The following is a 24,822-nucleotide window of genomic DNA, read 5'->3' as shown; positions in this document are numbered from 1 at the left end:
TCTAACGCCAAGTAAGAGACCCATTAATAATGCAGCTCATTAAAGTGTGTAATTAATCCGTGGCTGTGTAACAGGGAGAGACTGGGGAGCACCAGGGGAGAAGCAGGGAGGGAGCTGGAGTTGTGATCTCCAGGGGTGCAAGAGAGGGAGGAGAGGGAGGCACAAGGGAGGAGACAGGAGCTGTGTAACAGGGAGGGAATGGGGCGCACCAGGGGAGGAGGAGGAGGCACAGGGAGGAAGGCTCACCGGGGGAGCAGATTATATTACATGGGGAGGAGGGGGAGGCACAAGGGGGAGAGAGATGCAACACCCCCCACTGTGAGGGAGCCAGCCTCCACAGCAACACAACCATGCCTGATGCATCATTTATGTCTCAGTGCAATAATAAAGATAGATGGAGAAAGAGAAAGAGAGTGTGTGTGAGAGAGCAGGGGAGTGTGAGAAAGAGAGAGAGACAGCGAGAGAAAGAGAGAGAGAGAGAGAGAGAGAGAGAGAGAGAGAGAGAGAGAGAGAGAGAGAGAGAGAGAGAGAGAGAGAGACAGAAACAGAGACAGAGACAGAGAGATAGAGAGAGAATTACAGCAACAGAAAGAGAGAGAGAGAGGGAGACAGTGAGAGAAAGAGAGAGAGAGAGAGACAGGAGGAGGAAGCAGGAGGAGGAAAAGGGGGGAGAGAGGAGCTGCGTAACAGGGCGAGATTGTGGCGCACCAGGGAAGGAGGAGGCGAGGAGCAACACAATTAGACTCAACCAAATCATGAGAAAACAAAAAGAGAATTACTTGACACATTGGAAAGAATTAACAAAAAAACAGAGCAAACTGGAATGCTATTTGGCCCTAAACAGAGATTACACAGTGGCAGAATACCTGACCACCATGACTGACCCAAACTTAAGGAAAGCTTTGACTATGTACAGACTCAGTGAGCATAGCCTTGCTATTGAGAGAGGCCACCGATGGCAGACCTGTCTCTCAAGAGAAGATAGGCTATGTGCACACTGCCCACAAAATGAGGTGGAAACTGAGCTGCACTTCCTAACTTCCTGCCAAATGTATGACCATATTAGTGACACATATTTCCCTCAGATTACACAGACCCACAAAGAATTCAAAAACAAACCCAATTTTGATAAACTCCCATATCTATTGGGTGAAATACCACAGTGTGCCATCACAGCAGCAAGATTTGTGACATGTTGCCACAAGAAAAGGGCAACCAGTGAAGAGCAAACACCATTGTAAATACAACCCATATTTATGTTTATTTATTTTCCCTTTTGTACTTTAACTATTTGCACATAATATGACATTTGAAATGTCTTTATTCTTTTGGAACTTTTGTGAGTGTAATGTTTACTGTCAATTGTTATTGTTTATATCACTTTTGTTTATTTTCTACTTCACTTGCTCTGGCAATGTTAACATATGTTTCCCATGCAAATAAAGCCCTTAAATTGAAGTTGAAATTGAATTGAAATTGAATTGAGAAATAGAGAGAGAGACAGCGAGACAGTGAGAGAAAGAGAGAGAGAGAGAGACAGCAAGAGAAAGAGAGAGAGAGAGAGAGAGACAGCAAGAGAAAGAGAGAGAAAGAGAGAGAGAGAAAGAGAGAGATAGAGAGAGAGACAGCAAGAGAAAGAGAGAGAGAGAGAGAGAGAGAGAGAGAGAGAGAGACAGCAAGAGAAAGAGAGAGAGAGAGAGGGGCACTACTCTTCCAGTCTCAGCTCTAGTGATTAATCTTCAGCCTGCCCTAGCACCATGCTGTGCACATTTACATACTCACTCTTAAGGGGACTCTGGTGCAGCATGCACAGACACATCTTCAGTCATCACAGAAATCAAGAATGCAGCATGGGCATGACAGTGCAGAGAGTGAGGGGTGTGTTTGAAAGTCTGTGAGTGTGAATGCATGCGTATGCACAGGTGTGTGTCCTTGTTCAATAATGAATGTGGGGGAACATGCTTTGGTGTGTCTGTTTGTAATGCATGCTGAAGGTCAGTATATCATTTATAATGTGGATATGGATTTAAAAGTAGTTGGGTTAAGAAAAGGTGATGGGATCTCTGATGTTTTCTCACTTTAGAATCTCTAGAGATATGCTCTCTTGGGACACACAATTACAACATGTGATGTATGTACACTGAGTGTACAAAACATTAGGAACACCTTCATAATATTGAGTTGCACCCCCTTTGCCCTCAGAACAGCCTTAATTCGTCAGACATGGACTCTACAAGGTGTCAAAAGTATTCCAATGCTTCCCACAGTTGTGTCAAGTTGGCTGGATGTCCTTTGGGTGGTGGACCATTCTTGATACACTGTTGAGTGTGAAAAACCCAGAAGCGTTGCAGTTCTTGACACACTCAAACCGGTGCGCCTGGCACCTACTATCATACTCTGTTCAAAGGCACTTAAATCTTTTGTCTTGCCTATTCACCCTCTGAATGGCACACATACACAATCCATGTCTCAATTGTCTCAAGGCTTAAAAATCACTATTTAACCTGTCACCTACCCTTCATCTCCACTGATTGAAGTGGATTTAACAGGTGACATCAATAAGGGATCATAGCTTTCACCTGGTCAGTCTTTCATTGAAAAGAGCTAATGTTTTGTACAATGAATTTTTTATTTTTTTACATGTTTTAGTCATTTAGCAGACGCTCTTATCCAGAGCGACTTACAGTTAGTGAGTGCATACATTTTTCATACTGGCCCCCCGTGGGAATCGAACCCACAACCCTGGCGTTGCAAGTGCCATGCTCTACCAACTGAGCTACAGGAGGCCTGACAGTCACTTTACCTCTCCCTACATGTACATATTACCTCAATTACCTCGACTAACCTGTACCGCCGCACATTGACTCGATACTTGTGTCCCCTGTATATAGCCTCGTTATTGTTATTTTATTGTTACTTTTACATTTTTTTACTTTAGTTAATTTAGTAAATATTTTCTTAACTCTTATTTTTCTTAAAACTGCATTGTTGGTTAAAGGCATTTCATGGTAAGGTCTACTACACCTGCTGTATTCGGCGCATGTGACAAATAAAATGTGATTTGATTTGATTTAGTGTATAGCCTATATATAGCTAGCAAGACAAGGGGATTACCTAATGCCAAAACCAATGTGTGTGATTATATACAGTATATGCACAATAGCTCATCAAAACGCAGCAACACTTCCAGAACTAGGTAGGCTTCATTTCAGTAAAGGCTGCAGGCTAGCCGGACTCAGACAGCATCCCAGCCTGCCTCTACTCTCAGACTCAGACAGCATCCCAGCCTGCCTCTACTCTCAGACTCAGACAGCATCCCAGCCTGCCTCTACTCTAGGACTCAGACAGCATCCCGGCCTGCCTCTACTTTCGGACACAGACAGCATCCCGGCCTGCCTCTACTCTCGGACTCAGACAGCATCCCAACCTGCCTCTACTCTCTCTCACTCTCTTTCACTCACAGGCCCTCATCTGCTCCAGATGTGGACTAATTTATTGCGACTTGGCTAATCATGGTGATTAAGGATTAATTACTGTTAATCACTTTTACATAAACTGGTTGGCAGTAAGAGAGCTGTGCTGGATGAGAAATGCCACCCAAGTGAACACAGTCTGCATCCCAAATGGCACCCTATTCTCTTTATAGTGCAGTACTTTTGACCAGGGCCCATAGAGATCTGGTAAAAAATAGTGCACTACGTAACGGGAATAGGGTGCCATTTGGGACCCACCACAGTCAGATATATGGAATGGGCTGGAACAGAAGGAGGAGAGCAAGCCCTGCTCTGCTGCCGGCGTTTCAGAGAGAGGATGACGGCTTGTTTCCACTTTATCCATGAGCACTCCACTCACACTCGTGTGACATCTAAAATACCCTACCCCACACATTCAGGATACCCTTGTAAACTTCATACTTTATGCAGCAGCACTGTCAGTCTGTCAGATATTGGTAATTATTCTGTATCATTAATTGCTTTCAATCCATTTATGGTGTATTCCTAAAGAAGGCTGATCCCAAAAGCACATCTGTCTCTGTCCTTCAGTCTCTGTCATTCTGGGTGGCCCAGGGTCAAAGGGACATGTACAGTGCAAGGCTTTGTGACCGTCCACTCACCCTGAAGGACAGAGAGGAGAAAGAACCATTAACTCACACTGACAAGAGGATAACAGAGATCTGGTAGAGGCCAAACATTGGCTGAGTGCTCATCTCTCTGCTTGGTCTCTGTGCTCATGGTGGCAGTGTGCATGGTCACCTTTAGTGCTCTGGCCTGTTTTGGGGCATCAGTGACAGTAACAGTGACATGCTCGTCTGATCTCCTCAAAGAATGGCTTTAATAAGGGGCGGCGGTTAGGGAGTGGTGGGGAGGCCAACATGAATGACATGGCACTGTGACATGGCACAGTCCTAGTCAACATACCCCCTCAGGCTCTTAGATCAGGGCAGACGCCCCAGTCTGGTGCATGCTGCCTGGACGCTAACATGGAAAACACTACAGAGAGTTGACTGACTGGCTACTCTATTGACTGGCAACTGGGATATGTTGACATGTAGAAGAGAGTTGATGTATAATATCATCTGTCATCATCATCATCATCGTTCGGCTGCAGAACAGTCGACCAACTGTCAATATCAGCTACAGTTGAAGTCGGAAGTTTACATACACCTTAGCCAACTACATTTAAACTCAGTTTTTCACAATTCCTGACATTTAATTCTAGTAAAAATTCCCTGTCTTAGGTCAGTTAGGATCACCACTTTATTTTAAGAATGTGAAATGTCAGAATAATAGTAGAGAGAATAATTTATTTCAGCTTTTATTTATTTCATCACATTCCCAGTGGTTCAGAAGTTTACATACACTCAATTAGTATTTGGTAGCATTGCCTTTAAATTGTTTAACTTGGGTCAAATGTTTTGGGTAGCCTTCCACAAGCTTCCCACAATAACTTGGGTGAATTTTGGCCCATTCCTCCTGACGGAGCTGGTGTAACTGAATCAGGTTTGTAGGCCTCCTTGCTCGCACACGCTTTTTCAGTTCTGCCCACAAAATGTCTATAGGATTGAGGTCAGGGCTTTGTGATGGCCACTCCAATACCTTGACTTTGTTGTCCTTAAGCCATTTTGACACAACTTTGGAAGTATGCTTGGGGTCATTGTCCATTTGGAAGACTCATTTGCGACCAAGCTTTAACTTCCTGATTGATGTCTTGAGATGTTGCTTCAAAATATCAACATAATTTTCCTTCCTCATGATGCCATCTATTTTGTGAAGTACCCCAGTCCCTCCTGCAGCAAAGCACCCCCACAGCATGATGCTGCCACCCCCGTGCTTCACGGTTGGGATGGTGTTCTTCGGCTTGCAAGCATCCCCCTTTTTCCTCCAAACATAACAATGGTCATTATGGCCAAACAGTTCTATTTTTGTTTCTTCAGGCCAGAGGACATTTCTCAAAAAAGTATGATCTTTGTCCCCATGTGCAGTTGCAAACCGTAGTCTGTCTTTTTAATGGCGGTTTTGGAGCAGTGGCTTCTTCCTTGCTGAGCGGCCTTTCAGGTTATGTCGATATGGGACTCGTTTTACTGTGGATATAGATACTTTTGTACCTGTTTCCTCCAGCGTCTTCATAAGGTCCTTTGCTGTTGTTCTGGGATTGATTTGCACTTTTCGCACCAAAGTACGCTCATCTCTAGGAGACAGAACACGTCTCCTTCCTGAGCGGTAGGTCTACAATATGTTTTCTGAGGTCTTGGCTGATTTCTTTAGATTTTCCCAAGATGTCAAGCAAAGAGGCACTGAGTTTGAAGGTAGGCCTTGAAATACATCCACAGGTACACCTCCAATTGACTCAAATGATGTCAATTAGCCTATCAAAAGCTTCTAAAGCCATGACATCATTTTCTGGAATTTTCCAAGCTGTTTAAAGGCACAGTCAACCTAGTGTATGTAAACTTCTGACCCACTGGAATTGTGATACAGTGAATTATAAGTGAAATAATCAGTCTGTAAACAATTGTTGGAAAAATTACTTGTGTCTTGCACAAAGTAGATGTCCTAACCGACTTTCCAAAACTATAGTTTGTTAACAAGAAATGTGTGGAGTGGTTGAAAAACAAGTTTTAATGACTCCAACCTAAGTGTATGTAAACTTCCAACTTTAACTGTATTATGACTAATGAAAAATTATTTTCTTGATGTTTTGAACAGCCCTTATTAAAGTGTACTGATCAGCCTTTAATTGCTTCTCACTGAAAACCAGTCAACAGGACTGATCGGATGGATAGAATAAATAGTGACTACCTGCTATTCCCTTGTTTCCTGAACAACGTTGTCACTCTTAAACATCGCTCCATAGATGTTAACATAGCAGGACTGTCCATGAAGCCTCAGGCTTCTTCTTATTGCATTAATGGCTTGTACTGATTCTAAATACCATTATTAGAGGTGGCTGGGCTGTAGGGAAAGGTGAGGGTCAGCGGTCGCCCCTAACAAAGTGTAGGTATGCATCCCAAATGGCACCCTATTCCCTATATAGTGCATGACCTTGGTCAAAATAAGTGCTCTATGTAGGGAATAGGGTGCCATTTGGGACGCACACAAAGTGTAGCTAACGCTCGCTGCGATCCACTCACTTTGGAACTGCTGGTCACAAACTCGTGGGACCACGTTAAAGTACAAGAAGGCACCAAAGCTAATGGTTAATGCGACGCCTGTCAGCTCCTCTGCTGCGCCCTGTCACCTTCTGAAGAGCACATGGGATTATTATTTTAATTGAGCCTATATCTTATTGTAAATATCGCCTTTAGTTCAATAGCCTTCATCTAGCATACCTTTCGTGTGTCTGCTCTAACATCTTCCTGGACTAATGGTCATTGAAGAGGCATGAGTAGGCTCTTTCTCTCACTGCTGTTACACTAGGTCTACTGTTTAGTATTTACCATTTAAAAAACGGTAGGCCTTTATGAATTTGAAATCCTCCTTAAGAAATCAAATGTGGTACCCTGTAAAAAAAAAAATGCTATTGACTTAGCATAATTGATCATGATCATGATCATAAATAGATAAGGGTTTTATATGTCTGTATATTTGTATTTTTCATGGATGTATTCTGACTAAATTATACTGATGATTAATGTTTTATAGACTATTGTCTGTATCACCCATGAGCTGCAGCCTCACCTCTGATAACTGGCTCAGTTTACATGCTTCAGCTTTGATAAAGGCACGTAGGGAGAACAGACCACACTACTAAAGGGTTGGCCTGGCCTAGTTATAACAGGCCTGTTGTTGTCCTCCCGGTGTGTGTTGGTTCCCTTTCCGTTCCACTACCCTTGTGACTGTATAATGAATTATGCCGATGTTGAATTAGCATGTAGCTGTCGCTTCGGCTCTGCTGCCTGCCTTGTGACAGGACCACCATAGCACACACTCCTCGCTGGCGTCGGGAGAGAGGGCGGGGGCTGCTGTGATTTATTAACTGTTAAAGCCACAATGAAGTGTGCTCACTGAATCACCAATGCAAACACATAGGGCCAATGTTGTCACTGTAAATTAATCTAGACAGGCCCACCACACCACAGGCCCCCAACCACAAAGTGTTAATTATGCAAAAGCCCACAATGTTGTTGTTGTTGTTTGGTTTTTTATACTTAATGAAACAAAGTGATATTTTTATGAGTTGTCTTCAGGAGGGGGAGAAACATTAGGAAACATACACATTATGCCTTTCAATACAATTATTGGACAATGATTTAATTGTAAGTGCTGATTTTATTATTTATCTGATCCTACATACGTTTGTTTCTAAATGATGCTGAGCTTTTAAATATAGTTGATATTTTTTGATCTTATCTCTTTTAAACAATTAATATGATATATTATCAAATGGAGATAAAACATACTCTAAATCATTTGCATATGCAGTACAGTATCACTAATGTGTAGAAATGATGTGTATTTACTCTAGTGAACATGACCACCATCCATCTCCCTAACTGCTTCTTAACACATCCTCACCCTGTTTTCATAATGCTATCCACAGCACTATGTATGCTAACTGTAATGTCAGATTCTGTGCCATACTATGCCCTAATCATTATTCAGTGTGAGTGGCAGAGCAGAGCATAGTCAGTGTTAAGCCCAGACCAGATTAGTATACAGTGCCTTCGGAAAGTATTCAGACCCATTGACTTTTTCCACATTTTGTTAGGTTACAGCCTTATTCTAAAATGTATAACATTTTAGAATCTACACACAATACCCCATAATGACAAAGCAAAAATTACAGCCTCAAGTCTTCTTGGGTATGATGCTACAAGCTTGGCACACCTGTATTTTGGGAGTTTCTCCCATTCTTCTCTGCAGATCCTCTCAAGTTCTGTCAGGTTGGATGGGGAGCGTTGCTGCACAGCTATTTTCAGGTCTCTCCAGAGAAGTTCGATCAGGTTCAAGTCCTGGCTCTGGCTGGGCCACTCAAGGACATTCAGAGACTTGCCACTCCTGTGTTGTCTTGGCTGTGTGCTTAGGATCGTTGTCCTGTTGGAAGGTGAACCTTCGCCCCCAGTCTGAGGTCCTGAGCGCTCTGGAGCAGGTTTTCATCAAGGATCTCTCTGTACTTTGCTCCATTCATCTTTCCCTCGATCCTGACTAGTCTCCCAGTACCTGCCGCTGAAAAACATCCCAACAGCATGATGGTGCCACCACCATGCTTTCATCGTAGGGATGGTGCCAAGTTTCCTCCAGGCGTGACGTTTGGCATTCAGGCCAAAGAGTTCAATCTTGGTTTCATCAAACCAGAGAATCTTGTTTCTCACGGTCTGAGAGTCTTTAGGTGCCTTTTGGCAAACTCCAAGCGGGCTGTCATGTGAGGAGTGGCTTCCGTCTGGCCACTCTACCATAAAGGCCTGATTGGTGGAGTACTGCAGAGATGGTTGTCCTTCTGGAAGGTTCTCCCATGTCCACAGAGGAACTCTAGAGCACTGTCAGAGTGACCATCAGGTTCTTGGTCACCTCCCTGACCAAGGCCCTTCTCCCCTGATTGCTCAGTTTGGCCAGGCGACCAGCTCTAGGAAGAGTCTTGGTGGTTCTAAATTTCTTCCATTTAAGATTGATGGAGGCCACTGTGTTCTTGGGGACCTTCAATGCTTCAGAAATGTTTTGGTACCCTTCTCCAGATCTGTGCCTCGACACAATCCTGTCTCGGAGCGCTACGGACAATTCCATCGACCTCATGGCTTGGTTTTTGGTCTGACATGCACTGTCAACTGTGGGACCTTACATAGACAGGTGTGTGCCTTTCCAAATCATGTCCAATCAATTGAGTTTACCACAGGTGGACTCCAATCAAGTTGTAGAAACATCTCAAGGATGATAGAATATGAAAAATGTATGCACTCACTAACTGTAAGTCGCTCTGGATAAGAGCGTCTGCTAAATGACTAAAATGTAAAATGTAAATGATCAATCGAAACAGGATGCACCTGAGCTCAGTTTCGAGTCTCATAGCAAAGCGTCTGAATACTTATGTAAATAAGGTATTTCTGTTTTTTATTTTTCATAAATGTGCACAAATGCATACAAACCTGTTTTTGCTTTGTCATAATGGGGTATTGTGTGTAGAATGCTGAGGAAATTGTTTTATTTAATCCATTTTAGAATAAGTCTGTAACGTAACAAAATGTGGAAAAAGTCAAGGGGTCTGAATACTTTTCAAGGACACTGAATATACTGTATATGTGTGTGTGTGTGTGTGTCCTTTGCATGGTGTCTGGTACGGGGCATATCTGGACCGTCACCTGACTGGCCGGATCCCCATGCTGCCGACCCTGACGTAACACAGCAGATCATGTTACAGTATCGCTATGTAAACTGGAGAGGCTCCAAAGGTGTCTGTCAGTCTGTCTGCCAGCTCACGCAGCTTGAGACCGCAGCACAGCGACTCATCATCTCTGTCAGAGGCACCCTGGTCCAGGGGGGGCCCTCTGTCACACACACTCACACGCACACACACACACCCTCAGCTTGACCATACATCACTCTAACTGTGACAGAACGACCCAACATCATTAATTAAACATCAGCGTTTCCCATATCATCAGACTGCCATGGCAGGCTTCCACACCAACCTTCCCTGTTATCATGTTGGAGAAATCTAGAATGGGATTACATATGTTAATAGCTTTTGACAGCCCCGCTCGCTGTTATTGGTGTTGGTTTGCCTCCCTCCCCTAATCCGATGAATATGATATCTGGACCGCGGATGGCGGTAGGTACAGGGTGTACTGTGCTGTAACTACCAGGGCCGGGTATTGTTATGCCATTTAAAAAAAGAGCTGAATCAGTTGAAAAAGGACTGCAGGCACGCAGGCAGGCAGGCACGCAGGCAGGCAGGCAGGCACGCACGCAGGCAGGCAGGCAGGCAGGCACGCACGCAGGCAGGCAGGCAGGCAGGCAGGCACGCAGGCACGCAGGCACGCAGGCAGGCAGGCAGGCACGCAGGCAGGCAGGCATGCAGGCACGCACGCAGGCAGGCAGGCAGGCAGGCAGGCAGGCACGCAGGCAGGCACGCACGCAGGCAGGCAGGCAGGCAGGCAGGCAGGCAGGCAGGCAGGCAGGCAGGCACGCAGGCAGGCAGGCAGGCAGGCACGCAGGCAGGCAGGCAGGCACGCAGGCAGGCAGGCAGGCAGGCAGGCAGGCAGGCAGGCAGGCAGGCAGGCGCTGTCCTGGAAGAGAGCTAGCTAGAGCTTAATCGCCCCTCCAGAAGGCTTTGATACACTCCCAAATATTGTCCAAACACTGACAGACACAAAGCTAGTATATTTTGGGAGGATGGAAGTTATAACCTCTATTATTCATATGTATTATATGTTTTTCAATCTAACTATTTTGGATGTCCATTATTGTTGTAACTGTGATAAAACACGTGGAGGATATTTATTTTGTCAATTACACATACAGTGGCCTATAGAGTCAAGTGAATATTTCCCTTACTGTACTAGCTGCCTGGTTATACCCTGCCTCATATGTCCTCCCACAGCTGATCCCCTCCTCTCCTCTTCTCCTCTCCTCTCTGAGACACTTCAGTCTCTCTCAGAGAGAGGAGGGAGATTTGTTCCTTGTCCTTGCTCAATTAAGGCTGGCCCCAAACTCAGGGTTAAGCTGAAATGATCTACTGCTCCATTCTAGCAGTTCAATTAATATTTCGACATCCAACGACGGTGTCATCACAGAAAGCCACTAGCCAGTCTGCACCTGGGTAATTTATTAATGGAAAATACAGGGAAATGGAGAGAGTGTTACACGTCCTACTGTTCAAAACAAGGATAAGAAAGTCAGTGAGAGAGAGAGATAGAGAGAGAGGGAGACAGAGGGAGAGAGAGAGGGAGCGAGAGAGAGATAGAAAGAGGGTTTAGGGAAGCAGACCTCTCCAAATAAAGGTGTGTAAATCACCCCCATGCCTAATATTCCCAGCTTATACTCAAAGAATAAACCACAGTGCTTCTACATCTGCATTGCTTGCTGTTTGGGGTTTTAGGCTGGGTTTCTGTATAAGCACTTTGTGACACCTGCTTATGTAAAACGGGCTTTATAAATGAATTTGATTGAATTTGATTGAAAGAACATGGCTGTTTCCTGAGTGGCTTCTTAGAAAGGAAATAAATATTATCCAATAAATTACCAGACAGTCAAAAATCCATCTCCCCGAAAGCCAAGTGCTGCGAGAGGGTTGAATAAATGTCATGGTCTCCCATTGGTTTAGTTTTAGTTTAGTTTTAATTTATTTTCAACGGATGACATTTGCAGTGACGACAAAACCGACCGATGGTTGTCATCATTCTGGCCTTCCTGGCTTGATCCATTGATCCTCCGCTGCGAACAGAATGCATCCATCCACGCTGATGCCTGCCTGCTCACTGTCTATATAGGAAAACACAGAGACTATCTGCCAAGAGGGAATCGCTTAGACCTAAACACTGTAGACCTAAACACTGTAGACCTAAACACTGTAGACCTAAACACTGTAGACCTAAACACTGTAGACCTAAACAATGCTCTCTCACTGTTTTCTCTGACACTTTTCCTTTTCCTCTATCTCTCCAGAAAGAGAGCGATAGATAGAGAGAGATAGATAGAGAGAGCAAGAGAGATAGAGAGAGAAAAATAGAGAGAGAGATATATATAGATAGATAGATAGATAGATAGATAGATAGATAGATAGATAGATAGATAGATAGATAGATAGATAGATAGATAGATAGATAGATAGATAGATAGATAGATAGATAGATAGATAGATAGATAGATAGATAGATAGATAGATAGATAGATAGATAGATAGATAGATAGATAGATAGATAGATAGATAGATAGATAGATAGATAGATAGATAGATAGATAGATAGATAGATAGATAGATAGATAGATAGATAGATAGATAGATAGATAGATTACAGAGAGAGAGTGAGTTTGAGTTTTATAAAACCTTTATTTCATTTAATTCTTAACACAAATAATGGCACACTATGCCTTTTTAAAAATTAAACAACAAATGAGTCATTTCTAAATAAAAAAATAAATAAAATTACATTAAATAAAAAATCTTATTTATACATTCAACTCATTTCATCAACAAAAAATAATTTATCCTCCTCTACAAAGCACAACACTCCTTCATAAGCCCAACGTTTCCTCAAACAATGGGAGATATTTTACAGCCAAAGAAAACTTCAAATCTACTTTTATTCTTGCTTTGACTAATCCTTTAAGAACACTTCTTACATCCTGCCCATATCCCGTATCTATTTTATGTTTCCTACTCAGAAAAATCGACATCTTAGCTTGTCCCAAAATAAAATTTAACAGTTGACACTTTCTATTCTTTTGCTTACAATATTGAAACCCTAAAATAAAAACAGTTTTATTGAAAATCTCCCCTCCAGCTGTAAACAAAGAGTCTAGTAATTCAAAGAGAGGCTTAATCCTCTCACACTCCATAAAACAATGAAAAATAGTTTCTCTTAAATTACAAAAAGGACATCTCTAACATCTGAGTTAATAACAGAAACTAAAGCATTAACTGCAATGATGCCATTCAAAACCCTCCATTGCATGTGACCAGTGCCTTTTTGTAACGGTGGCTTGTACAGTGCTCTCCATGCTGGCTTCACCTTGTTACCAATGCCCAGTTTTACCCTCCAAGGAGTGTATTTTCTATTCTTCAATTTATCTTTCTTCAAAACCTTGACACACCCCTATATAAATCTTTCCCATTCACCTCATCCAAACCCACCTCTTCCAACCTTCTCAAATCCAGTAATAACTCCTTTCTTTCTGACTCTGGGATATTGGGTGTAATCCTCAGTCTTGGAAATGGAACGTAAAGCAACCTTTGAATAAACTGAAACCGGAAAGAAGCAGCCCTACTAGCAAGATGTACAAGACCTTGTCCCCCCTCCTCTTTGGGCAATTACAAAACACTTTGTGGAACCCAATTATATCTATCCCAAAATATATCTACAATACTTGCCTGTATCTTAGCCAGAAGGCCAGATGGTGACTCTAAACATGACAACCGATGCCACAGTGCAGAGGCAATCACATTGTTAACTATAATAGTGCGGCCCCTATATGACATACGAGATAACAACCAACGCCATCTCCTCATCCTCCCTTCCACCATTTCAAGCACCCCATTAAATTGTTTTCCCATTGTCTCTTCATTCCCTAAGTACACTCCAAGATACTTAAAACCTCCCTTACACCATTCCAGCCCCCCTGGCAAAGCCATGATCCCTCCAGACCATTTTCCAAATTGTCAAGCACAACTTTTTTCCCAATTTACCTTTGCAGAGGATATTCCTTTAAACCTATCAACCATAAGACTCAAACTATCCACCTCTGCTTGATTTTTCACTAAAATAACAACATCATCAGCATATGCTGAGAGACGAATAGGAGGAATATCCTCTGAAAGGTGCACCCCTTCAATTCGACTTCTAATGCTATTTAGTAGTGGCTCTATAGCGATGGCATATAACATTCCTGACAAAGAACACCCCTGCCTGATACCTCTACACACTTTAAAAGGAGCACTCAAGCCACCGTTAACTTTCAATACACTCTCAATATTACCATACATCACCCTGATCATGGCAATAAAACTAGAGTTGAAACCAAACGCCTCAAAAGTGTGCCATAAGTATTGATGTTCAACTCAAATGCCTTTTCCTGATCAATTGAAATTAGACCAGCATCCGACCCAGTAGCCCTAGAGACGTCCAAAAAATCTTGAATCAGAGAAATATTATCCCATATCTGCCTGCCGGGAACACAGTAGGACTGGTCCGTATGATTTGCCCCATCACCTTCCTCAGCCTGTTGGACAAAGCCTTTGAGAGGATCTTATAATCAGTGCACAATAAAGCCACTGGCCTCCAGTTCTTCACCTCCTTAGGGTCACCCTTTTTTGGCAACAGAGTAAGGACAGCCCTTCTACAGCTTATCGGTAGTAACCTTCCGGTCAAACTATCATTAACTACTGCTAGCCAATCCTCTCCCAACATAGCCCAAAATGACTTAAAAAAGTAAACGGGAAGCCCATCAATGCCTGGTGCTCTTCCATTTTCCATGTATTTTAATGCAGTGTATAGCTCCTGCAAAGACAATGGTTTCTCTAGCTCAACCTGAGCTTCTGCAGCCACCTGTGGGAGCCCATCAAGGAACTGCTGTGTCACTGTTGTATCCTCTTTGGACTCACACTTGTAGAGCTCAGCATAGAACTCTACTGCCCTTTTCAGAGTTTCACTAGGGCTAGTGAGCTCTTGTCCAACGGCTGATTTGAGGCAATTAATAATTCTTATTTACCCATTATTTTTCTCTAAACCAAATAACAATTAGGATGAGACATCCATTTCAGAGATTCCCTGAAACGTAGTTCTCACCAATGCCCCCTGTGCTCTAATACCCAGCAGGTCTGCCAATGCAGCTTTTCTTCTCCTGTGGGCCTGAGTATGGCCTCGATCTCCTGTGGTTTCAACTAACTTCAGGAGTTCTACTATTTCAGACTCTAGGGCTACCATTGGTCTGGTGATGTCTCTAGTAACATTCATTGTGTATTGATTACAGAATTGTTGAATCTGTTTTTCCCTATATCCCACCACTGTTGAAATGATACAAAACTGGCCTTTTGAGACTTCCACTTCTCCCAGAAAGAACATAAACATTCCCTGAAGTGAACATCACTCAATAAAGTTATATTAAAATGCCATTATGCGCTTTTGGGTTTACAGCGTTGATGAACACCACCTCTATTAAACAATGATCAGAAAATCCCACTGGGGTTATCACACTTGATTTGCAGACCTGAGATTGATGGTCAAAACAATAAAACCTATCTAACCTGGCCATAGAGATTATGTTCTCTCTCACTTGGGCACATGTATACTGTCTCCTGCCTCCACCAAATACCACACAGTTAATGTGTTACAATAAGACGTTTTAGAAAATTCCTTGAGGCTATATGAGGTTCTTTGTGGTTTCTATCTAAATCACTGACTGTACAGTTAAAATCTCCAGCAAGAAGTAAATAATCTTCTTTGTTACATTTCTCAATGGTGTTTGATAATGTCTCTAAGAAACCTACCCTCTCAACTGCCACCATTAGAGCATATACATTTATCAAACACATAGTGATGTCTTCAACCTCATTCGCCAAAGGCAAAAACCCTTTTGAGAACAGGATAGCTACACCCCCACTTTTTGGGCTTTTGTGACTACACACCACTGTGTTTCAGCAAAGGAGACTTGCATCCAAAAGGAATCTTTATTATTGTGGATACAATTTTACCATGATGAGCTAACTCTCGCTCCAACACTTCATCTCTAACAAATGGTGGCACGTTAGAAAGTATAACTTTCTTCTCCAGATTCATTAAAGGAAATAACGACACCTGCGTCTCTTTAAATACAACACCACTCTCAACTATCGTATTCACATTTTCAATGGAATCTAAGAATATCACTACAGCGCTATTCATCCTTGAGGATGATTTTATGCTATCATACCCAATGATAGCGCCAACTGCTAAACTACATTCTTCCACCGAACACTCTGCCTAAGCAGGAATCTTTACTCCATGCCACCGACTAAGTTTTTCCAATCCCAAACCCTCCTGAGTGGCCATTGCAACCAGCCTCACCAGCTGGTTGCGCCCTCGAGAAAAACAACCTCAAAAGATCCCACCACCCCTATACATGTTTAGTGACAGTGAAACAAAATAACCTTAAAACAGCTTAATTAATCAATATATACAGTACCTGTCAAAAGTTTGGACACACCAACTCATTCAAGGGTTTTTCTTTATTTTTACTATTTTCTACATTGTAGAATAATAGTGAAGATATCAAAACTATGAAATAACACATCATGTATTAACCAAAAAAGTGTTAAACAAATCAAAATATATTTTATATTTGAGATTCTTCAAATAGCCACCCTTTGCCTTAATGACAGCTTTGCACACTCTTGGCATTCTCTCAACCAGTTTCACCTGGAATGCGTTTCCAACAGTCTTGAAGGAGTTCCCACATATGCTGAGCACTTGTTGGCTGCTTTTCCTTCACTCTCCGGTCCGACTCATCCCAAACCATCTCAATTGCGTTGAGGTTGGGGGCAGGTCATCTGATGCAGCACTCCATCACTCTCCTTCTTGGTCAAATAGCCCTTACACAGCCTGGAGGTGTGTTGGGTCATTGTCCTGTTGAAAAACAAATGATTGTCCCACTAAGCCCAAACAGGATGGGATGGCGAATCGCTGCAGAATGCTGTGGTAGCCATGCTGGTTAAGTGTGCCTTGAATTCTAAATAAATCACAGACAGTGTCACCAGCAATGCACCCCCACACCATAACACCACCACCTTTACGGTGGGAAATACACATGCGGAGATCATCCGTTCACCCACACCGCGTCTCACAAAGACACAGCGGTTGGAACCAAAATCTCCAATTTGGTCTCCAGACCAAAGCACACATTTCCACCGGTCTAATGTCCATTGCTCGTGTTTCTTGGCCCAAGCAAGTCTCTTCTTCTTATTGGTGTCCTTTAGTAGTGGTTTCTTTGCAGCAATTCGACCATGAAGGCCTGATTCACACAATCTCCTCTGAACAGTTGATGTTGAGATATGTCTATTACTTGAACTCTGTGAAGCATTTATTTGGGCTGCAATTTCTGAGGCTGGTAACTCTAATGAACTTATCCTCTGCAGCAGAGGTAACTCTGGGTCTTCCATTCCTGTGGCGGTCCTCATGAGAGCCAGTTTTATCATAGCACTTGATGGTTTTTGCGACTGTACTTGAAGAAACTTTCAAAGTTCTTGACATTTTCCATATTGATTGACCTTCATGTCTTACAGTAATGATGGACTGTATTTTCTCTTTGCTTATTTGAGCTGTTCTTGACATAATATGGACTTGGTCTTTTACCAAATAGGGCTGTCTTCTGTATACCCCCCCTACCTAGTCACAACACAACTGATTGGCTCAAACGCATTAAGAAGGAAAGAATAGATAGTTGTTTATCCCTGGGAGAACCCTCAATGTTTGTCTGCGGGTGGCTAAGTAAGTTCAGCAACACTATTGTACAGGGAGAGGAGAACAGAGCAGACCTGGGTTCAAATGCTATTTTAAATCTTTTAAATACTTTTAGTGTTTGCTTTAGCCTGCCGGGAGTTAGCAGTTTTGTGTTGGTCCATTGCGCCAGACAAGCTCAATCAAGCCCAGCTACATTATTTCAAATAGTATTTGAACCCAGGTCTAGAGCAGATCAGAACAGACCCATGGCTGGGAAACATTAGGATGAATCAATTAGCCTGCCATTAGCCAATAAAGTGGCTCTCATTGACTCGTGTAATTATGACCCACAGCAAAGACCATTTTACAGAAGCATGTTGTTGTCCCCCCCTCCCTTCTTTCTTTATTCATTTTATTTGTTTAAGATAATCCGTTCCATGGTTTTAATTATGTGCTTTAGGTTCAGGGCGGAATAAATAAATCATAATTTGCCTCCATCAGGGCAGCATCCTCTTCAGACCAGGCAGGGCAGCCAGACAAACAGCAGGTCCCAGCTCCCTGGTTCTGCCTGCTACTCCTATGGGCTTCCTGTCTGTGGAAACCAAATAGCCAAATAACTCCAATATTGTACATTATATTACACATACCTAAATATACTCCAATATCCTTGGAGGCAGACACACACTGCAGCAGGTTCTTTGGTTCTGTCTCTCATACTGCCTGATAATGCTCCTCTGGGGTTCCTGGCTGTGTAAAACAAATGGCCAAACAACTCCAAGGTGAAACCAGGAGACAGATATTAAGGGGGAATTAAGGGGTTGAACAGTGACAGTTTCTTGTAGATATTGTTTTGCTCCAAAAACAATTATGTCTTTGCAGCACTTGATTAAATACGCTAAGGGAATGTTCAGATTATGCCAACTAAATGACACATTTTATATTTATTCATACAAAAATATTATTATTCATGTATCCCTAGCCTATAACCTTCCACAAATAAATACTTTATTCTACAGTATCAACTACATCTTACATTTTTCTGCCGCATTTTGTAGCTGACCTTTTTTCTTAGTTCACTCTCTAAATGTGGATCAAGTATTTCCCCTCTCTCTGTTTTTTTCTCTGAGCAAGATCTTAGAAGCTCTGACCTGCAGTGGAACGGTCGCTCTCTTATAAGACTGATGGGGGAGGTACTTCAGGCCAAGTAAAATAAACACTTTGTGAATGTTAAGCTCGAGACTTGGCAGATGAGAATCGAATCATTGCGTGAACGCAGGAGGGAATTTTTGGTGTGTGTCCCAAATGGCCCCCTATTCCCTATATAGTACACTACTTGCTCTGGTCAAAATTTGTGCAGTATAAAGTGAATAGGGTGCCATTTGGGACACACACTTTATGTTCCATTTTCATTTGACAGTCTAGACATTTTATGACTTTGGGAAGAAATCCGTGAGCCTTAGTTTTCAGCTGCAAACATCTGAGAAGAGGAGAAGAGGCGAGGAGAAGAGGTTCCTCCCTAGCTTTTGTGTGCTCTTTGAGTCCCAAAATGCTGTTAAATGTGTGATTTAGTGGGAACTCTTTATCCCTGCCCTTTAACCAAGGGACAGGAAAGATCATGTGAACTGGCAGTAAACAAAAGACTTGGTTTAGTCATCCAGGTTTACTCATAGTCCAAAATGTAGTTTACCTTGCACACAGTTACTAGTAAATGAATGAATGAATGAATGAATGAATGAATGAATGAATGAAATGAAGGACATTTTATTTTCGTGTCAAATCGCCAATTGGCAAGCAATCCCTTATGGGATTAATTGACACATAAACAAACATTACAATAATTCACTGTGGTAATTCAATTATAATTCTTCTTCCGGTGTTCTTCCAGTGTTGCGCATTGCATAAAGAGTGAAAAAAATGTATGGTAAAAATCTATACATAATAGTAAATAAGGTTATCCAAACAATAATTATATCCCTAGAGCAGTAAAATAATATACATACATACATACATACACACTATCTGTTCTCTGAATCTTTCCCACTATTTTACAAATGTATTCCTGTGGTATTATCCTATGAACAATTATAGGTGATAACGATATTGTACAACACATTTTTCCACCGGGTTATTTTACAGTCTCTCAACCCTGTTTCACACTCACTTTACCCATTAGGTATTTATGAGGTGGTGGTCACCAGAGGAAATGTGTTGCTCTAGCACACTCCTCTGTGTTACTGTGGTAGGGGAGCAGCTCCTGCGGTAGGGGAACAGGCCCTGTGGTAGGGGAACAGGACCTGTGGTAGGGGAGCAGGCCCTGTGGTAGGGGAACAGGCCCTGTGGTAGGGGAGCAGGTCCTGCGGTAGGGGAACAGGACCTGTGGTAGGGGAGCAGGCCCTGTGGTAGGGGAACAGGCCCTGTGGTAGGGGAGCAGGTCCTGCGGTAGGGGAACAGGCCCTGGGGTAGGGGAACAGGACCTGTGGTAGGGGAGCAGGCCCTGTGGTAGGGGAACAGGCCCTGTGGTAGGGGAACAGGCCCTGTGGTAGGGGAACAGGACCTGTGGTAGGGGAGCAGGGCCTGTGGTAGGGGAGCAGGACCTGTGGTAGGGGAACAGGCCCTGTGGTAGGGAAGTAGGACCTGTGGTAGGGGAGTAGGACCTGTGGTAGGGAAGTAGGCCCTGTGGTAGGGGAGCAGGGCCTGTGGTAGGGAAGTAGGACCTGTGGTAGGGGAGTAGGACCTGTGGTAGGGGAGTAGGACCTGTGGTAGGGGAGCAGGGCCTGTGGTAGGGAAGTAGGACCTGTGGTAGGGGAGTAGGACCTGTGGTAGGGGAGCAGGGCCTGTGGTGGGGGAGCAGGGCCTGTGGTAGGGGAGTAGGACCTGTGGTAGGGGAGTAGGACCTGTGGTGGGGGAGCAGGGCCTGTGGTAGGGGAGTAGGACCTGTGGTAGGGGAGTAGGACCTGTGGTGGGGGAGCAGGGCCTGTGGTAGGGGAGTAGGACCTGTGGTAGGGGAGCAGGGCCTGTGGTAAGGGAGCAGGACCTGTGGTAGGGGAGCAGGGCCTGTGGTAGGGGAGCAGGTCTTGTGGTAGGGGAGCAGGGCCTGTGGTAGGGGAGCAGAACTTCTACAGATATATGAACAAGTATGGACAGGCCTATTAGATTTTTGGATGACATCATTCCTGTTTAGAAATGCACCTGGCAGAAGTAGTCTAGCCAGGAGACAGAGAAACGTAGTGACCGTAAAAGACAATGGCTGCGTCTAAAATGGTACCCTATTCCCTATATAGTGCACTCCTTTTTACCAGGGCAAGGAGTGCACTATATAGGGAATAGGGTGCCATTCCAGATGCACACAGCCAGGGGGATTTCCCTCCCTCCATCTCATCCATACCTTATCAGTGTGATGAAAGACGTTCTCTAATGAGACAGGGATGTTCCCTACATATTTCTGACACTGACAGGATGTTTGTACAGCAGTCCTGTTAGTCCCAGGATGACCCCCCTTAGACCAACACTCCCCAATGCTCCCCCCATCTACTCAATCTACTTGGCAACGCGACTTAATCTATCTCCCGCTGGGCCCACAGCCTGAACCCCTGACCTCTAGGGGGGGAGAGGGGGGTTGTAGGGGGGAGCGGCGGGGGTACCCTCCCTCTGGCTGTACAGCTGGCCTCTTTCTCATCCCGCTGACCCCCCACACAGCCCAGCCACCCCCACCCTAGCCACCCCAGCCAACCAGTCAGCTAGCCAGCCCATCCCAGAGCTGGGGCAGTGGTCTAGTCTGGGGTTAATGTACCAAACTACTCCCATTGTCTCTGGATTAATGAAGTGTTCCCTGCCTGTCCCCTTTCATTCAGAGACAAGGAGACATGTAAGGAGTGTTACATTTTAAATGGCAATCGACACACATTGGCCTTCAAGTCAGTAAGTCATATACAGACACTGCATAAGTGGCTGTAGCCTTAGAAGTAATGACATTGTGTATGCTGCTTTTGATGCACTTGTCTTCCCTGTTATCCATTTCAATTCATGGACAGTGGGAGAAGGTGGCTCTTGAATAATAGGAGGAGGTAGCATCTGTGTCATTTCTGAAGATGGAAGGTCGGCCATGTCTACCCTAAAGAACAGCGAGGGAGACCTCTAGAGGAAGGAAATGGAACAGCATGAATATACCTTCTCTCTGCCGCTCCACACACAGTCCAGTGCTCTGTTTCTGACCTCACACTGTCCACTATTGCTCAATGACAGGCTTTAGTTGTTGCCCAGATCCTTACGCCTTACACAACATCACTGTTAGGGTATTGTAAGAACAGTAACCAACCACCACTGTAAGAGCATCAATTAGTGTGTGTTTGCAACGTTAAATTTACAGACTGAACTTGAAATTATTCAAGTACAAAACCACCATTATCCACAGTTCATTGTGTCCCAATACTGACATATGGCATCTAAGATACCAATGATGTCACCGACACTGAGTGTGTGTCCCACATGGCACCCTATTCCACAGGCGGCCGGTGGCACCTTAATTGGAAAGGATGTGCTCATAGTAATGGCTGGAACTGAATAAATTAAATGGTATCGAACACATCAAACATGTAGTTTCCATGTGTTTGATACCATTCCATTTATTATTGAAGTTGTATTTTAAGTTAATTAAATGATATAAAGTGAGTTTGATTATGTGCAGTCTTGCCAGAGTCTTTAGCTGCGTAGCCTTTGTTCTGGCAGAGAGATGAGCAATAAAGAGGCAGGTGATTTATCAACTGGATGAACCCCGTCCAGACAGGGAGGTCCTACTGCCAGCTACACTTCAGCTACACTACGTACTGCTACTGCCATTTATACTACACACTGTACTCTAGTAGTCTCAGTCTGAGCCTGGTCGTTACTCGTTGCCAGTTGCTTTTACAGTCCACATGGATGCACCACCAGGTGTTACTGTGGTGAAAAGAAAACAATTCTGCTGCACCGTTGCTCTTCAGACCAGAGGAGGAGGGTGTGTTAGGCGTGGTGTGTGTGTGTGTGTGTTAGGCATGGTGTGTGTGTGTGTTAGGCGTGGTGTGTGTGTGTGTTAGGCGTGGTGTGTGTGTGTGTGTGTTAGGCATGGTTTGTGTGTGTGTGTGTTAGGCATGGTGTGTGTGTTGCGTGTGTCAGGTGTGGAATCAGGCAGGGCGTGGAGCGCTGCCTACAGCCGACAGCTTGTTACGGTGTTACGATGCTGTGATTGGTGACCTGCGTAATTGACCTCTAACCTCTGACCCCTTCCTGTCGTTTGCAGTGCTGAGTATCCGTGGCGCCCAGGAGGAGGAGCCTCCAGATGCCCAGCTCATGCGATTGGACAACATGTTGCTGGCGGAGGGCGTGTCTGGACCGGAGAAGGGAGGCGGTTCTGCAGCGGCTGCGGCTGCAGCTGCAGCCTCAGGAGGCGGGGCAGGAGCGGATACTTCAGCGGAACACTCGGACTACAGAGCCAAGCTCTCTCAGATCAGACAGATCTACCACACAGAGCTGGAGAAATACGAACAGGTGAGGGTTGACAGGATGCACTCACCCTTCAGAGAACTACTGGTGCCTTTTACCATAATCACATACTCTAACCCTGTAACCCAAACACACCAGCTCCTCCCATCACAGTGATTATTTATTACATCACAACTTCAGGCTAAGGATTCCTTTAAACCCATCCAAGCCCTGCTAACCCCACTGCAGGAACACAGTGTTGTAACCCACTGACTCATGTCCATTCATGTTGACGACGCCTCACCAGAGTCGGTAGCTGAGAAACAATAGAAACTGCAAGGTCATTTCTGATATTTACATACCAAATTAGGAAACTTTCTACATTTATGGTGTCCATCTAAAGATGTGAAAAAAACATTGGACTGATTTTCTCTCATCCCCATGTAATGTGCAGTTTCCTTCTGTTCTCCATGTCATTATCTACCATGCCAATAAATCAGAGTGGATTTTACTGCATAGCGTTATGTCTACTTTCTAACCAATATTCACACAGTCAAACTGTGACTGGCTGGAATGAATGCATGCCCTGTTAGATGAAATGCAAATGTTTTTTCCGTATAGCCCTAGACACTGCTTACATTTTCATTCATATAAAAAAGCAAAGCCAAAGTGTTGTGATGTTAGTCTATAGACAGGGTTGCCATCCTGAAACATACATACAGTGGAGTAGGGTGAAGTTGCCTCTAGACGCTGATCTTGGGTCAGTTTTACATTTCCCCCACTATTCGTTAAGGTTAGGATTGGGGGAGGGGAAGCTGATCCTAGATCTGTACCTAGGGGAAACTTCACCCTGGAGCCACATATAATAGGCAGGGCTGTAGCAGTTAGGAGTAGTGTGGGAAACAGTCCTGTGACTATGCCACCATCACATGCTGACAATGTACTATATAATAATATATCATATGTAATATATATGTAATATACTGTATTTAAGATGGTATCCCATGGCGGATGGAGGGGGGAGAGTTACACAGGGAGTCATGGCAACGGAAACAAGGTACTCCTCCACTGCAGACCACTGCCCTCCCATACACTTTATAGAGAGATACTATATTTTATAGTCATAATATCATTAATTTAACAACATTATTATTTTACTTTGGTTAGGTTGTTTACCAAATAGACACCCTTTATTCAGGATGTCTTGAATCAAGTAAATATTTTCACATCTGACAAGTTTTAATAAAGCTGGGTTAGTAGTAACTGAATCTATTCAGAATCCAATGTGAACTTGGCTCCTGTGATTTTATTTACAACCCAGAGCTTTCAAACACAGCATTTTATACCACACTTCCCTCCCTTGCAATCTCAGCGATAGTGAACAGACTCCCACTGTCAGGATCAGGATTAGGAACTGGATGGCAACCCAGTCTTGTAAAGCAGTAGTGTTGCTTAAGGAGAAAAAATACTGTAACTCACTCATGATTTATTACCACAATTTATTAGTAGCTTTGCTAACAGCTTTACCAGGTTTTTTATTTATTATTTTTCTATTTATTTATTTCTATACGTTTATTTGTAATTTATGCAATGCGACAGGCCCTCAGTGAACAGAAAACGTCTGCAAGCTTTTAATACTTCCTGTAGAATCCCAAGCATTAGATTGTACTCCCTCTACCATGTTTGCATGTGTTTTGTTTCAGATAAGGCCCATATACACATGAACCATGATATACGTTTCTGTGCTTGGTCTGCGTGTGTGTTAACCAATGTTGTAATGATGACATACAGTGCCTTCA

At 43.6% G+C, this 24,822-nt stretch overlaps 1 protein-coding gene across 4 annotated transcripts in view; it reads left to right on the top strand.

The window, feature by feature from the left end:
• Positions 1–24,822, top strand: part of LOC121533909 (pre-B-cell leukemia transcription factor 1-like) — a 103,490-nt gene that overhangs the window by 65,999 nt on the left and 12,669 nt on the right. For 2 of the 4 annotated variants that reach the window (XM_041840247.2, XM_041840249.1), the window contains exons 3-4: positions 22,842–23,089; positions 24,018–24,080. In XM_041840247.2, coding sequence (XP_041696181.1) covers positions 22,842–23,089; positions 24,018–24,080 — 311 coding nt within the window. The remainder of the gene's footprint in view (positions 1–22,841; positions 23,090–24,017; positions 24,081–24,822) is intronic. The other 2 variants (XM_041840248.2, XM_041840250.1) reach the window with 1 other exon arrangement.

Source organism: Coregonus clupeaformis, chromosome 20 (genome assembly GCF_020615455.1).
Source record: "Coregonus clupeaformis isolate EN_2021a chromosome 20, ASM2061545v1, whole genome shotgun sequence".
NCBI classification, from domain to species: Eukaryota; Metazoa; Chordata; class Actinopteri; order Salmoniformes; family Salmonidae; genus Coregonus; species Coregonus clupeaformis.
The sequence above is the reverse complement of the archived record's forward strand: the minus strand, read 5'-3'. Positions and strand labels throughout refer to the sequence as shown.